This window comes from Emydura macquarii, unplaced genomic scaffold (genome assembly GCF_026122565.2).
Source record: "Emydura macquarii macquarii isolate MOO-44397 ecotype Brisbane River unplaced genomic scaffold, CSIRO-AGI_Emac_v2 contig_2676, whole genome shotgun sequence".
In the NCBI taxonomy this organism is placed as follows: Eukaryota; Metazoa; Chordata; order Testudines; family Chelidae; genus Emydura; species Emydura macquarii.
In genome coordinates, this window is record NW_027132813.1 from 15302062 (window position 1) to 15316052 (window position 13991).

The 13991-nt window shown below is 39.7% G+C and overlaps 1 protein-coding gene across 2 annotated transcripts in view; it reads right to left on the reverse strand.

The window, feature by feature from the left end:
• The window catches only part of SPATA17 (spermatogenesis associated 17), a 155558-nt gene that overhangs the window by 132717 nt on the left and 8850 nt on the right, over positions 1-13991 (reverse strand). For both annotated transcript variants that reach the window (XM_067565404.1, XM_067565403.1), the window contains exon 4: positions 7906-7956. In XM_067565404.1, coding sequence (XP_067421505.1) covers positions 7906-7956 — 51 coding nt within the window. The remainder of the gene's footprint in view (positions 1-7905; positions 7957-13991) is intronic.

Here is a 13991-nt window from a genome sequence, read left to right on the forward strand (position 1 = left end):
TTGTCTCAAAGTGGATTTCTGCATATTTGTAAGGAGGCCTAGGTTGCTGAACACATTCATGGCTGTGTAAATTGCTTGGTGCATGTCATGCTTGGACAGCGCTTTGAGGAGGTAATTGTCCAAGTATGGGAAGATCATGATACCTTTTTTCCGAAAGTAAGCTACGATGACTCTGTGGCGCGGTCGAAGAGCTGAAAGGGAGTACTTTGTATTGAAGGTGATCATTGCCCCCTGGTGAATCGTAGGAAATGTCAGTGAGTGGGTTGAATGGTGATGTGGAAGTAAGTGTCTTGTAGTTTGAGGGCTGAGAACCAGTCCCCCTGTTCCAGTGCTGGTATAATAGTGGAGAAGGTGACCATCTTGAATCATTGCAGCACAAACTTGTTCAGGTTGCACAGGTCTAGGATGGGACACCAACCACCAGATTTCTTTTGAACCAGGATATAGTGAGAATAGAATCCCTGTCCTCTGTGTTTTATGGGGGCTGGTTCAATGGCTCACATTTGCAGATTATTTACTTCCTCTCTGATAATTGTCTCATGAGAGGGGACGATGGAATAGTTAGGAAGGGGAATGGAATAACTTTCCTTGATAATTTCCAGGACCGAGTTGTACAAAGTCATAAGCATCCAGGATGTTAAGAAGGGAGCTAATTGGTTGCCAAACTGATGGTCTGTTTGTGATATTGTGGGTGGTGGGAATAATTGGAACAGAGGGAATGTTCTCAAGCCCTCAACCACACCTTCAAAATGGTTGTTGGAAGGTCCACTGGGTGTAGTCCTTGTGAGTGGGTTGCCTGTGGTTGTTGTGGTTGTTAGGTGGACATGGGTGGTGGTGTTGATTGTTGCTGTTTTGCTGGGTGTAATAGGGCTGTGGCCAGGATCGTCGGGGAAGCTGGAATTTCTCTGATCGTCTCTTGGGCTGTGGGGTGTATATGCCTAAAGACCTTAAAGTCATCCTAGAGTCTTTCAATGAATGGAGCGAGTTGTCAGAGTGCTCTGAGAAACGTTTTTGGCCGTCTAATGGTAGATCTTTGACTGTAGTTTGGACTTCTTTGGGAAATCTTGAAAGGTGCAACCAGGATGCACATTGCATCACCCCTGCGGTAGTGATAGAGCGGGCTGCAGTGTCGGCTGAATCGAAAGAGGCCTGAAGAGCTGTGTGGGCTAAAAAATGGCCTTCCACTATCAGAGGTAGAAATTGCTCCTTTTTAGGCTCTGAGAGATTCTGGTAAAATTTCTCCAGTTTAGAGTAGTTCTTAAAATTGTATTTTGCCATGAGGGCCTCAAAAATTCTAAACTGGAGAGTGGTGGAAGAATAAGATTTTCTGCCAAACAGGTCCAAATGTTTCCATACATAGTCAGGGTAAGCAAATAGGGATTGATAGGAATTGTGTTGACTACCAGGGAGTTTGGGACAGTATAAGAAAACAAGAATTCAGTGTTCATAGCTGGAACATAATACTTCCTATCTGCACGTTTGCAGGTAGATGGTATAGAAGATGGAGTCTGCCAAAGGATGTTAGCTAGCTGGAGTAACGCACTATTGATTGGTAGTGTAATTTTTGTCATTGAGGGGATATGAAGAATATCGATCAGTTTGTGTTGTTGGTCTTTGACCTCCTCAAGCTGAATATTTAGCTCATCTGCCACTCTGTGGAAGAGTTCTTGGAAATGCCAGAAGTCTTCAGCCACAGTAGGATGTGGAGGCATAACAGCTTCATCCAGCGAGGATGATGAAAAGAGGAGGACCAGTGTTTCCTCCGCTTGTTCATCCTCGTGTTCCTCCTTGTACTCAGGCTCTGGTTCTTGTTGGGCCTGTGAGGGGTGTTCTTCCGGAGGTCTTGAAATACTTGAAGATGGCATAGATGTAGCACATGGGGTGGTTTGACGAGTAGGTGAGCTCCCAAACTGAACCCTGCAAATGGCATAAGGGTCCCCGTATGTCCAGCTGGGTGGTAGTGGGATATGTGGCTGCATCCAATGAGGACTTTGCCAGGACTGAGTACCTTTAGATGTTGCTGGGTAAGGTTGTAGAGTAGAAGGTAAGTGACTTGAGATTGATGGAGCAACAGACTCAGCATATTCTTCCTCTTCTTCCTCTACATCACTTGGGAAGAGGGGTGCTGTTCCTGTGGGAGAGAAGGAAGCACGGCTTGATGGTGACCATGGAGCTTGGACTGGGTGTGATGTTCCCTTCTGCAAGCTGGACTGGTGTATTGCTGTTTCTCCTCAATCCCTCACTCTTGGAGCCTGTCTTACTCTGCCCTTCCGTGTGAACCCCAATTCCTGGATCAGCCCATGTATAGCCTACAGCAAGCAAGCTGCTCTCAACTAAGTGAGTGAGTGCTTTTAGCCAGCCATTCTTGGGATTATGCAGTTGTATGACCCCAGCCAACACCTCTCAGATGCAACCCTAGGAACTGCTGTCTTACAATGTTCAGCGCTGCACACTGCAAGCTCATTGGGTCATCAATTTATCAAAGAAATTGATATGCACCAGCTTTGTCACTACAAATGGAGTCTTGCCACACCTTAAACCACATTCATAGCTTTAGATAAAACACACAAATAAATGTATTAAGTACAGCAAGATTTTAAGTGATTACAAGTCAGAGGAAAGCAGGTCAGATTTGATCAAAAATAAATAAAAGGCAAATCGCATTCTAAACTAAGCTTCCCACTTTCAGCAACCTTACAGTCTTAAATGATTCTCACCCCAAGTTGGCTGGTCCACCTCCAGCCAGGCTCTCCCCTGGATAGGCATTTCAGTTCCTTGGTGGTGTTTGTAGATGGAAGTGGAAGAGAGAGCAGCAAAATGTCTCTCCTTTTTAACATGTTCCTTTGCCACCCTCTCAGGCCCTCTTTCGGGGTCAAGTGAAAAACGGTGTCCATGTATGGTTCCTTTGTTGATGCTCCGGCTGGTCCTTTTGTTCCTGGAAGAACTGGGTTTGTTTTATGCATGCCTTAGTGAGGTGTGAATGGCCTCTCTGCTCTGTAGAGTTTTGTCTAGATCTGTCTCAAGCCATGAGACACATACTTCGGAATATTACATAGCAAAGTCTCATAACCATACACATGACATTGCAACAAACATATTACTATAACAATAATTGTTCAGTATGCCATGAGCATTCCAAAAACATCTTACAAGAGACACCTGCATTAAACAATACACAATTACACTAAAAGGGTGAACATGAATAATACATAATCACACCATAAGGGTGTACATAGGGGTGCAGTGTCTCACACTGGATCACCCTTGAGAAGTGGGGACTAAGGAGTATCAGATACTGTTAAGTCGGAAGTGTATCTGCACTCTTGTGGGATCAACGGTGCTTTTGTGGTGAATGGTGCCACCATGTGTTTCTCACGATAGGCAAGAGGCTTATCATTTCCAGGGAAAAGGATGAGGCCAGTGCCAAAGTTTTAGTCGGCGCTGAAGTCTTGGTTGGTGCTGATGTGTTAGTCAGAACCAAAGTCTTGGTTGGAGCAGCAGGTTTCTTTGGCGCTGATTTTGGTGCAGTTGGGTGTCTCGACACCATGAAGGGCTTCAGTGCCACTGCTGAAATAGAGGGCTGGCTTCGGTCAACGCACACCAAAGGTGGTGACAATAGCCCAGGGATATCAAAGTCATTTTCTATGGCGGGCCAGACTGGAATAAAATGTAATCCAAGTGGGCCATACTTATCCTCCGCCGAAAAATTGCGCTGAATCCTCCTTTTTGGCGGCAACTCACAGCGTCTTTCCCTTCAGTGGCAACAAAAAGCAGAATAAAAAGGTTTGCAGGCATTATCCGGCCACCTGCGGGCCGGACCAAAAAGGTTCGTGGGCTGGGCCGTATATTTGACACCCCTGCCCTGGAATGGTCCCTCGCTCTTGAGGCTTTGGGGCTTGATTTTCTCGAAGAGATTTGGACCCCCCTCAGAAGCCAATGATCTGACAGATCTAGCCAGGGATGGCATTCTGGCTGTTTTCTTGCGTCCCTCAGCTCGGTCAGACGATATTTGTCTCTTACTGGAGCATGGGGAATGAGGGTCAACAGTCAAGCTAGAGGAGTGTGCAGGTCTCTTCGGGGAGGAGGAAGAGGCCGGATCAGATGCTGGACGAAAGGACTTCTCCATCAGAATTTTAATCTGATGTCCCTGTACTTTCTTGCTCTGGGTTTTAGGTCTTGGCAGTAGTAACACTTCTGAGAAACCTGTTCCTCACCCAGGCAACGAATGAAGTGTGCATGGCTGTCAGTTATTGGGAAAAAGGCCCTGCAGGTGATGCACCTCTTAATGCTAGGTGAGCCAGGCATAAAGTTGAGGAGAGTCTTCCCCAGGGGGAAAAGTGAGAGAATGAGAAGCTACACTATACTAAGGGCTGGAAAAAGGAAAAAAATATGGGGTTTTGGGGTTGGGGGGGGGGGGTTAGGAGGAGAAAGGGGGAGAAAGAATGAAAACCTATCTATGAGGCATTTGAACAGGAATATCTGACTAGATGAGACAAAAAGAGCTCTGCAAAGACTTCCAATCCAGACCGAAGGCAGTAGACAAGAAACTGAGGGCAGCCAGACTGCACAGTGCTATTTATATTTCCCGTGCGCTGTGAGAGAAGGTGCAGTGCGCATGTACGGTCCAATGCGCACTGCTATTGAAGATCTCCGACTCCAGACGCAAAGGCGCTGCAGCGTCTACAGTGGAGCACCCATTGGGACATCACTCGAAAAACAATTTTGCTTTTGTAAGAGAGTACAATATTATACGATCATAATGCTTTTTAATTCCAAGGTGAATGTTTTAACACTTCTAAAAAAAGACAAGTGTGTATGCCCTTCAAAGTAATTATCAAGTTTCAACAGGGATTGGTACAAAACAATTATTGTCATTGATCAGCACCAAACAGATAATTTTAAACAAAGTCATTGTGTGCTCAGCAGATTACAGCTTGTTAACAGGCAAGTTCTAAATGACCTCTTAAGCTAGTCAAATCAATGATGCATATTCCTCATTAAGTAACATCAAAATGTAAGTGGTCTTATAAATAATGTTTATTTTAAGCACTAAAACAAATGGCAAAACCTTGATATATCAAAAGCCATCTGCTCATGGAGATTTTTTTATTATTATTATTATATTTTGAGGGGATTACTTTGGTTGCTGAAAATTCATAGCAACCTTAAATTATCCAAACAGAAAGAGAATAATATATTATAGCCCAATATTCAAAAAGTAAAATTGATTCATGGAAAATAAATTTTTAAAATAGCTATTAACTAAGCAATAAACAAAAACAAAATATGTATTTCTAGGCAATTGGAACCTTCTCGCAAAGGGGGTAGGATTTCCCACTAAGCACCTAGGATGTGCACCAAGGGTGAGATTCTGTGCTATGCCTTTGAGAGAAGCAGCACTGAACTCACAACCCAGAGGAAGTGGAGACTAACTTGGGCTAAGTCACTCTTGTGCCCTACCAACCTTGGGCTGCTCTGAGGGTGATAGAGGCCCCTGGTGTAACCAAACGGCCTTAGGGGTCTGTTACAACAGCTTCCCAAAGCTGCGCTATGGGGATCTCCATGGCATTGCATGTTGCAGCAGTCCAGCCCCCAACATACCCTCTACACTGGGGCTTGAGATGGAGTCCTTAGAAGATAGCCTTATGCCTGTCTTCTGCAGTTCCTGCATCAGGGAAGTCTTCCCCCATACAGATATGGAGCTTTTAGGGCCCTTTTACACCTCTGGCCCTTTTATGCAGAATAAAGAGGCCAGAAGTGAATGATGATCTCATTCCAAAGACTATTCAGGTGTTTAAAGTTACAGGTGTGCTTAAGTGTATTGTTGGACTGGGACCCTATGGCCCAGGAATACAATACTTTACACCGCTAATAACTTGTGGAAGGATACAATAGATTTTGCAGTTTCCTTTTGACAAACTTTATTATACTTTGTTTTTATTAAATGAAATACCAGGATTGTTTGCATCCTTCTTTGTCTAAAGAATCATTGATTACATCATCAATGAGGTCAGCACAGTTCTGCCAATGTAGTTAGTCAATTAACTTGTGTTGACTTTGCTAGCTGGGTGACTGCTTCTGCAGCAGCAGAATAAATAAATTACAGGGCCATGCTATGCACTAACATGTATCCATGTTTTCTCTTACAAGAGGCACATACAGCAGAGCATTTTCCTTTACTTCCTGCAGTGTCTGAGATAATTGCAATATTATCAGCTAATGAAGTAATTACACTGTCCATTACAAGACAAAAGATGATAGCTGCTCAGTAACCTGTGTGAAATGAATTTTGTGGTCCCAATCTGGTTCCTACTGAACAAATATCCATATTGCACAAACTACCACTGCTACTTGCCATCCTTGTTGGCCATCTCATGAGAGACGAATAAGCCTGGGCACTGAACCACACCTTGCCACCTAGAGGTTTCTTTAGATCAGGGCTGATGCATGTTGGCAGGGGTTTCATGAGAGAAGCTTGCACTGTCATTCATGTACCTGTTCTGTGGATAAGAGAACTTCTTTATCCAAGGCTATCAATCCAGAACCTTCAAAAGCACTAAAATTCACAATGATACATAAAGTCTGCTGTGTTCTTACCTCCTCTGTGTAGTACTAATAAAATTCAAAAGAATGAGATGCTTATTTACTCTGCATCTCCTCCTATTCTGAAAGTAAAAATGGAGTACGAGGGTAGATTTACATTATTAGGAAAATTAGGAAGTTATTGTTTCAAAGTATTTCTGTAGGATATCTAAAAAATGCCAAGAAAGTTTATTAAAATTTTATCAAAATTTTTCTCAGTGATAGTTTCTAGCAGCAGAAAGAGAGGTTTAGGGGGAGCTCCTTATTGATTGATCTTGAACAACGTTAAAATTATTTATTTTTTCTTAGTTTTTTATCTGTATTCCTGCAGTATAAGGATCAAGGTTGTGACCACTGTCTGTGTTTCACTTCCTCTCAAAGATAGCCAATAACTTCCATGCTCCACCTAAACACTGGGTCACTGGTCCACATCTCAACCAGTTGCAAATATGTTTAATATGGTAGCCAAAGGCAGATAAGTAAAAGAAAAGAAATTCACAGCTTAATTTAAAAAGATATTTTTCCATATGAAAGAATCAGACATATAAAAGAATACGAATATCCTAAATTTACCAATCAGACAAGGTCTGGCTATTCATTAAGTATTCTGGAAGGAGTTACAGGCTATTAATGTATTTATTCCACTCACTTCTTTCCTGACTGATTGCAACCACAACATTAGTAAAAACAACCATTCTTAGTGTTGTTATAAGTTTATTTTAATTGGGACAAAATGGATTTGAATTTTCAAATGGATTCAATTAAACACCCTATCAATTTATGGGGCTAATATGATCTATGAATATCAAACTACTGCATTTCATAAAAGTTGAAATGTGGCAGTGGCTAATATGATGTACTATCATATTATATAACAATTGATACATAAATATATAGAAATTCTACTAATTTATTCCAAAAGAATAGAGCATAAAAGTTAAGTTAAAGATGTTATAGACACAGACATCGTAATATGATTTGGAGGAGTCAAACAAAGTCATAGTTTACGAAGATGAGAATTCGGTTTTTGTTAGGACTATTTGTTTACATTTGTACATACACACACACATACATGTGGGTTGTCTTTTATCACCATATGTTAAAAGATACAAAAATTTACATACAAAAGTCAGAAATCCAGCAGTAATTTTCACATACCACCATGATTACTTAGTGTAACTTTAATTTTTAACTATATGCTATTTCCGCCCCTTTCATCAGCATATCAATCAAGTTTATATATTCTGGTTTGCTCATTTTATTAAAAGCAAATTCAGAGCACAATTGACTTTTCATTTGTTTAACAAGTGAAGAAATATTTACCCTGACAGCCATTTCATTGTAGAAATTCATCTTCATAATAAAATATGCTGTCTGTGAATCAAGGGAAAAAAAGATGGCATACATTTCAGTTACACAAAGACAGTGCTCCTATTTTTACATATAAAAGATAAGAATCTTTATACATAATACATAATAAGAGTTCTAGGCTTAGAGAGAATAAAATCAAACTTTGTATTGAAGAGATAGGCTTCCTAATACATAATGCAGGCTTAACCAGAAAAATCTATGGTAGTCAAACTAGGAGCTAATGGAGATATATGATCATAAAATGCTCTCCGCTGAGTTTGATAATCAATGGTGCTCTACTGAGAGTAGAATAACAAAGCAGAAATATTCACAAGTGCTGGTGACACGTAGTATTATATGATTTATTCACTGGGGTTCTTTTAGCCAAAACTCACAGAAACATAAAAGGAATTCATATTTCAAGACGTCTGGATTAATGAAAAATTCAAAGAAATGCTGTCTTCAGTTGAAATCGTTCAAGGATACGAATGCGGTGATGGAGCAAAATTGTGCCTTCCAACCATCTGTACTAAATATTATGTATTTAGCTGCCTCCTGAGTAATCCTGGGAATTTTGTTTCATTTAATATTCATTTTAACATCATAAGATCATAAATACAATGATACCATGTTACATTGAATCCCCTGATATAGACAACATTTCCTAAAGTCCTGGTTTCCTTCCAATAAAGTAGAATTCCTCTTATAGTGAACGGATGCCCTGTTAAACTGAACAATCACTTGGCAGCATAGGTTATTTTAATGGATACATCACTTTAAACTAAGCTTTCACATCTGTTCCACCCTCTAATTACAAATGCAAAATGAACATAATTCACAACTGTATCATAAAAAGTAAAATATAAGCACTTTAAATGCAAGTGTACGTTCTTTATTTAGCACAACATTCAGCTTTTATGTTTTTCTCATGTTTTAGACACAAATCAAAGGCAAAAGTGCTTTTCCCTGTTATAGTGAATTTTTTTCCCCCATGGCAAACAGGAATTCACTATAAAAGGGTTTCACTGTAATTAGTGTTATTTGAATTGCCTACTCTGATCCAAAGCAAATTGTCTGTGGAGAGCAGCAGGACTGGATTATTTATCAACAGTCTGGGCAATTAAGAAACAGTTGGCTGCAATATGTTATTTACAAATGAACACAATGATGCTACTTCATTTTAAATTCTCTTTCTTCATTACATTAAGTAAGGCATAAGTCCTGCAGTTTAATTAAGGTGCATTTTTAATACTCACTTTAATATTATACAGCTTCACTAATAATATGATCAGAAACAATGACAAAGATGCAATTTTTTATGCAGAAAAATGCAGGAATTCTAATGTATTAAATTTGAAAAAGTTTTATTTTCTATAGACAAGTATGTCAAACAACCCCTCAACTCCAAAATTATGAATTAGAACTGTTAGTGGCACCTGTCTTAACTTTTCTCTCCATAAATCTTTTATGAATGGTGTTAGCTGTAAACCATAAATATAGCAATGAAATAATGAATTCCATTCCCAGGAATATTCTGAAGTTGTTAGATTAAATGGATTCAATTTTGCTTCACTGTTAATCTTTTCCTAACTTGGAAAGAATGCAAAAGCTGTTGTTGGTACAGCCAGTTTATTAATTAAATTTTTGTTGGAAGTAGCCAGGGTTTGGAAATGACCTTGGGGCTCCTGTTTTGCCACTGAGTAAGAATAGTTTAAAACACCTTTTTGGCTCCTCTCCTGATCTGCTGAGGGAATTTTACAGCTGAATGCTGAGGACACTTATACTTCTGAGCCAGAACACTAGTAAGGAAGGTCACTCACATGAAAAGGGGCCTTATAAGAATCTGCTATTACAAGAGCCTGGGGCTAAGGTACAGATCAGTCACATGGAGAACTACCCAGACAATTTCCCTTGTTTCACATTCCTATATCTGAAGTGTAGGGAAAAGGTGTGGGCCTGTGTGGCCATCTCAGAAGACCCTCATGCCCAGTGACTCATAGAAGAAGAAGAGAATAAGGAGCCTGATTCCTTTCTCTTGACAACTGGCAAACTGCAGGTAACAAGAGCCCAACAGAAAACCTGACTACAAGGTTGTCAAACTTTTCCAATTCTCCCTCAAAACATGAGTCTTGCCTGGCTACCTCCAAATCCTTTCACAATGAAAAGAGCCCCATGTGCCCACATCAGCCAAAACCCTCCATATCCTCTACCTGGGGACAAATACCTCTACCTTCCCTCTCTTCTACAAACCTCTTCTTCTGACAAGAGTAACAAGTCCTTCTCCCAGCTAATTAAACCATCATGCACTCTCCCTTATGCCCAGTGACAAATAATCCTGCAGGAACTGTTAAGTCTCACACACACAAAATTTTGGACCTTACAACTTTAGGAGCCTTACAACTCAAGTTCCACAGAGTGTAGGATCCAGTCAAATGGGTAACAAGCTTGTTTCATAACAATGGTAACTAGTCATCATCCTAACAGCCAATTGATCAGGAGTATGGAGGGTATAAATAGGACATAGAGAAATGTTTGCTCATCTAGCTATAACAGTACTGTTACTTTTTTCATTGTACAGATCACTATGGAAAAAGAGAAAGAGGTAAATAATTGAAATGAAGAAAGGAATTGTTAGGTTACCAGTTTATGATCCTAGAGGAAGAACAGCTGATCCTCTAAATAAGGAAGTAAAATACAAGCATCCCATTAAGCCTCTGGATCCCAAAATGCAAAAAGATTAGGGGAGTGAGAAAATTTTTTCTAGCATTTGTGTCTCTGGATGTTAGCCAGCCTGGTAATTATATAGTGAACAATATAAATTAAAACTATATGGTGGAATATGAAGTTGAATCAGTCTAGATAAATAATTGATGTTCCCTTGGCTGCTATAGCAGTTAACCTAGCTATTATATTTTACTTATTCTAGATTTGATTGTTAAATAATAGGTGTTTTCTTATTTGCTCTAAACTGATTTAAAAGATACATAGAACTGCTTAGAGTAACTTCTAAAAGAAAACAAATGCCAACAAAGAATCCTCTCTGTCTTTTTCCGCCTCTAAACACTTTATAATTTGTCCAGAATGTGTGAATGTGCAACTGTTGGATCACTCTCTTTTATGCTCAATAGACTCTTTTTGTACTTTCCAGATGGGGGAAATCCTGATGTTCATAGGAGGCCCATAATGCCATGCCAGGTGTGCAGTTTGATAGTACAGGGTTGCTGAATACAGATGGGTTAAGCAAGGGGAGGCCATATCTTCCTGCATGCTATAAAGACAGGCTCTGCAAGCCTGTTAATCAGGGTTGTGAAGGATTGCATGTGTGGCAGAGACGTGGCTGATGGTGCACCAAGTGCACAGACCTTCTAGCCACAGCCATCACGCAGGACTCAGCAAATTGTGTATGCAACCACAGATCAAAGGCTATAGTGCTGATCATGGTTCACCTGGGAGGATGGTCCACATATTGCTTCTGGACTGGGGAAGGGAAAAGTCTGGTTCACTCATTCAATTCTTCACTGATTACTAGCTCAAAGTCAGTTTACTCAGCTTTATATTGGGACCAGGTTTTTAATCAACAGACTTTCTATTTCATATGAACAAAACAAAAAGAATTCTACCAAGTGTATTTAATGTCAGCTTGTTTGGCAAATGGTGTGGCCCTCCTCATTCTAACTGTAATTCAAGAAAACATTTAAGTATCTGCCTATTCACGAAAGTACCAAAACGCAGGCTTAACTTTTAAGTATGTGCCTATATGCTTTCCTGAATGGTAATACTTTCCAGCATTGAGGCCTCTTTGTCCTGCTATGAAGAGTTTTATCTAAAATGGACCATTCACTTATAAATCATCATGCACATCCCTGATATTAGTATGAAGGGCCTCCTGGGAGTTTACTTCCAAAATGTAGCGCTTCTAGGAATTATTTTTTAATTCCTCTGTGTATAAATGACAGTACAGTTACCTATCATTATCAACCTTCTTCTTTCTTCTCTGGTCTGAAATACTTCCAGGATCCATCTGTACTAGAAAAATGATCTGTTATTGATGGGTCATTTTCCTCACATAAATGGGGCCACACTGCAACTACTTTCAGGGAATCATTGCTTCAGTGGGAATTGTAATGGGGCCTAACATATAGTCTAAGTGATGCACAGGTGTTGTGTCACCCTTCTGCACCATGTGTAGCATTTACCCAAGAAGTCACATTGATGGGGACTATTCAACATGATATACTCAACATAATAGTTGCTGAATTTGGCCTCAAGACAGTGCTGAACTATGATGTTCAAAGTATTAGAAATGTTTTAAATGTAGATCTCTTCCAAGTTAGTAACAAACATGTTAATCACCTATACTGTCCTTAGGTATGTAGTCCTGAAGCCTTAGAATTCCTTTTATCTTACAGGGATTTCTTGCCCTGTGTGCTGTTTTTCATAAAAAGAACCCTGAGCTACTCTTTAAAAAAAAAACAACAAAAAAACCCAATTCCTTTCCTGCAGGACAAGGCCCTGGACTGTGGAATAAATTGTCCATTCAGTCCAGTTTGCATCATGAGGATAACCAGAATGAACACAAATGTATAATTAGAACTTTAACTTGACAAAAACAGTCCAGAAAAGCTTTTATTTTTCTGTCATACCTATCTTTTAAAAATAGTAAGATACATAACTTAGTTGCAGGATGACTCCATGGAGTTATAAACTCAGTTAGTTAACTTTATTTACTGGATTTGGGCAATATGAGGGAAGTGCACTGGAACAGAACAACCGAAAATACTAGTAGTGATGCACATATGGACAGGAGATCTGATGAGTCTGACCCTTTGCTATTTTCCGCATCAGTGCTACTTTCATTTCACAATTTTCAATATAATAATTAAAATGATTTATTATCAAGTAATCATGGATATTTTTTGCATATGCTTTACCTTGTTTGCTGGCAAGTGATACCAATCTAGTCATTATCAACAGACAAATTTTAAAGTGACCAATTATTTTTTTTATCTAAGAACTATCATGTCAACCATATCGTGTTTAATTATCATTAGAGACATTAAGACAATTGTTAAGAGGAGTTTAACACAAATTTTACTAATATTTTAACTTAAAAATTGTCCTGAATTGCGAGACCATTTCATTGTTTAAAATATTCCAATTTGAGCCAGCACAGTGGTCTAGTAAAGCACTTATGCTACTGCACAGACAATTTAGGGACAAGACTCAAGTTTCTTCCCTAAGTCCAAGGGCATAAAGATCTGGGACCAGTGAGTAAGGAGCCTACTGATTAATAGGGAGATATAATAAATAATTCTGTAGCAACTCACTGTAGCTGACTCAGAAGTTGTATTGACAGGCTCTGGAAGTTGTCACATCCAATCCTCCTCAGCCAAAGAATTGGTAAGTACAACATAAGACGTTGAGGGGGAGGCAGATCTTCCATGTTCTCCACTGTACAACTGACAAGCTTTATGGGGTGTTTTGGTTTCTCTTTGAAGCATCTAGTACTGGCTACTACCGGAAATAAGATGGATGGATGGTCTGATCTGGAATGGTAAATCCTATTATCCTGTGTTTTAAATAGAGAGGGTGTTCTGCCTTTATTTGTTCTCTATCACTTCCCAGAACTTCAGGGAAAGCTTGAGCTCTAGAGCCCATCTAATCTGTAAAAGTCTCCATTTGAAACAATTTCATCTTGTGGGTGAGAGAAATTTCTTTTAAATTCATCCTTCAGATTGATGTCCTTTGCTGCTTCCTACCATTTTCAAAGCTTTTTCCTCTCAGCTTCGAGATATTTGCTTTCCCCCCTTGCTAGTGTTTCTCTCCCATCACTGTTGCTGTTTCTGCCGAGTTTCTCTACATAGACTCTGGAACTATTCTACATAGACTGGAAGACTTTGAAAATGATGTGCTCTGCAGCAGAGTGTGTCACAGTAACCACTATTAAAACAGTTTTCATTTGTTAAGAACTTTTGCAGATACTATATAATTAATTTAAAGAGTGCAGAGTTGGTTTATTTTTTCTAATGCTTGTTACTGTGACAGATTGCATGGAATTT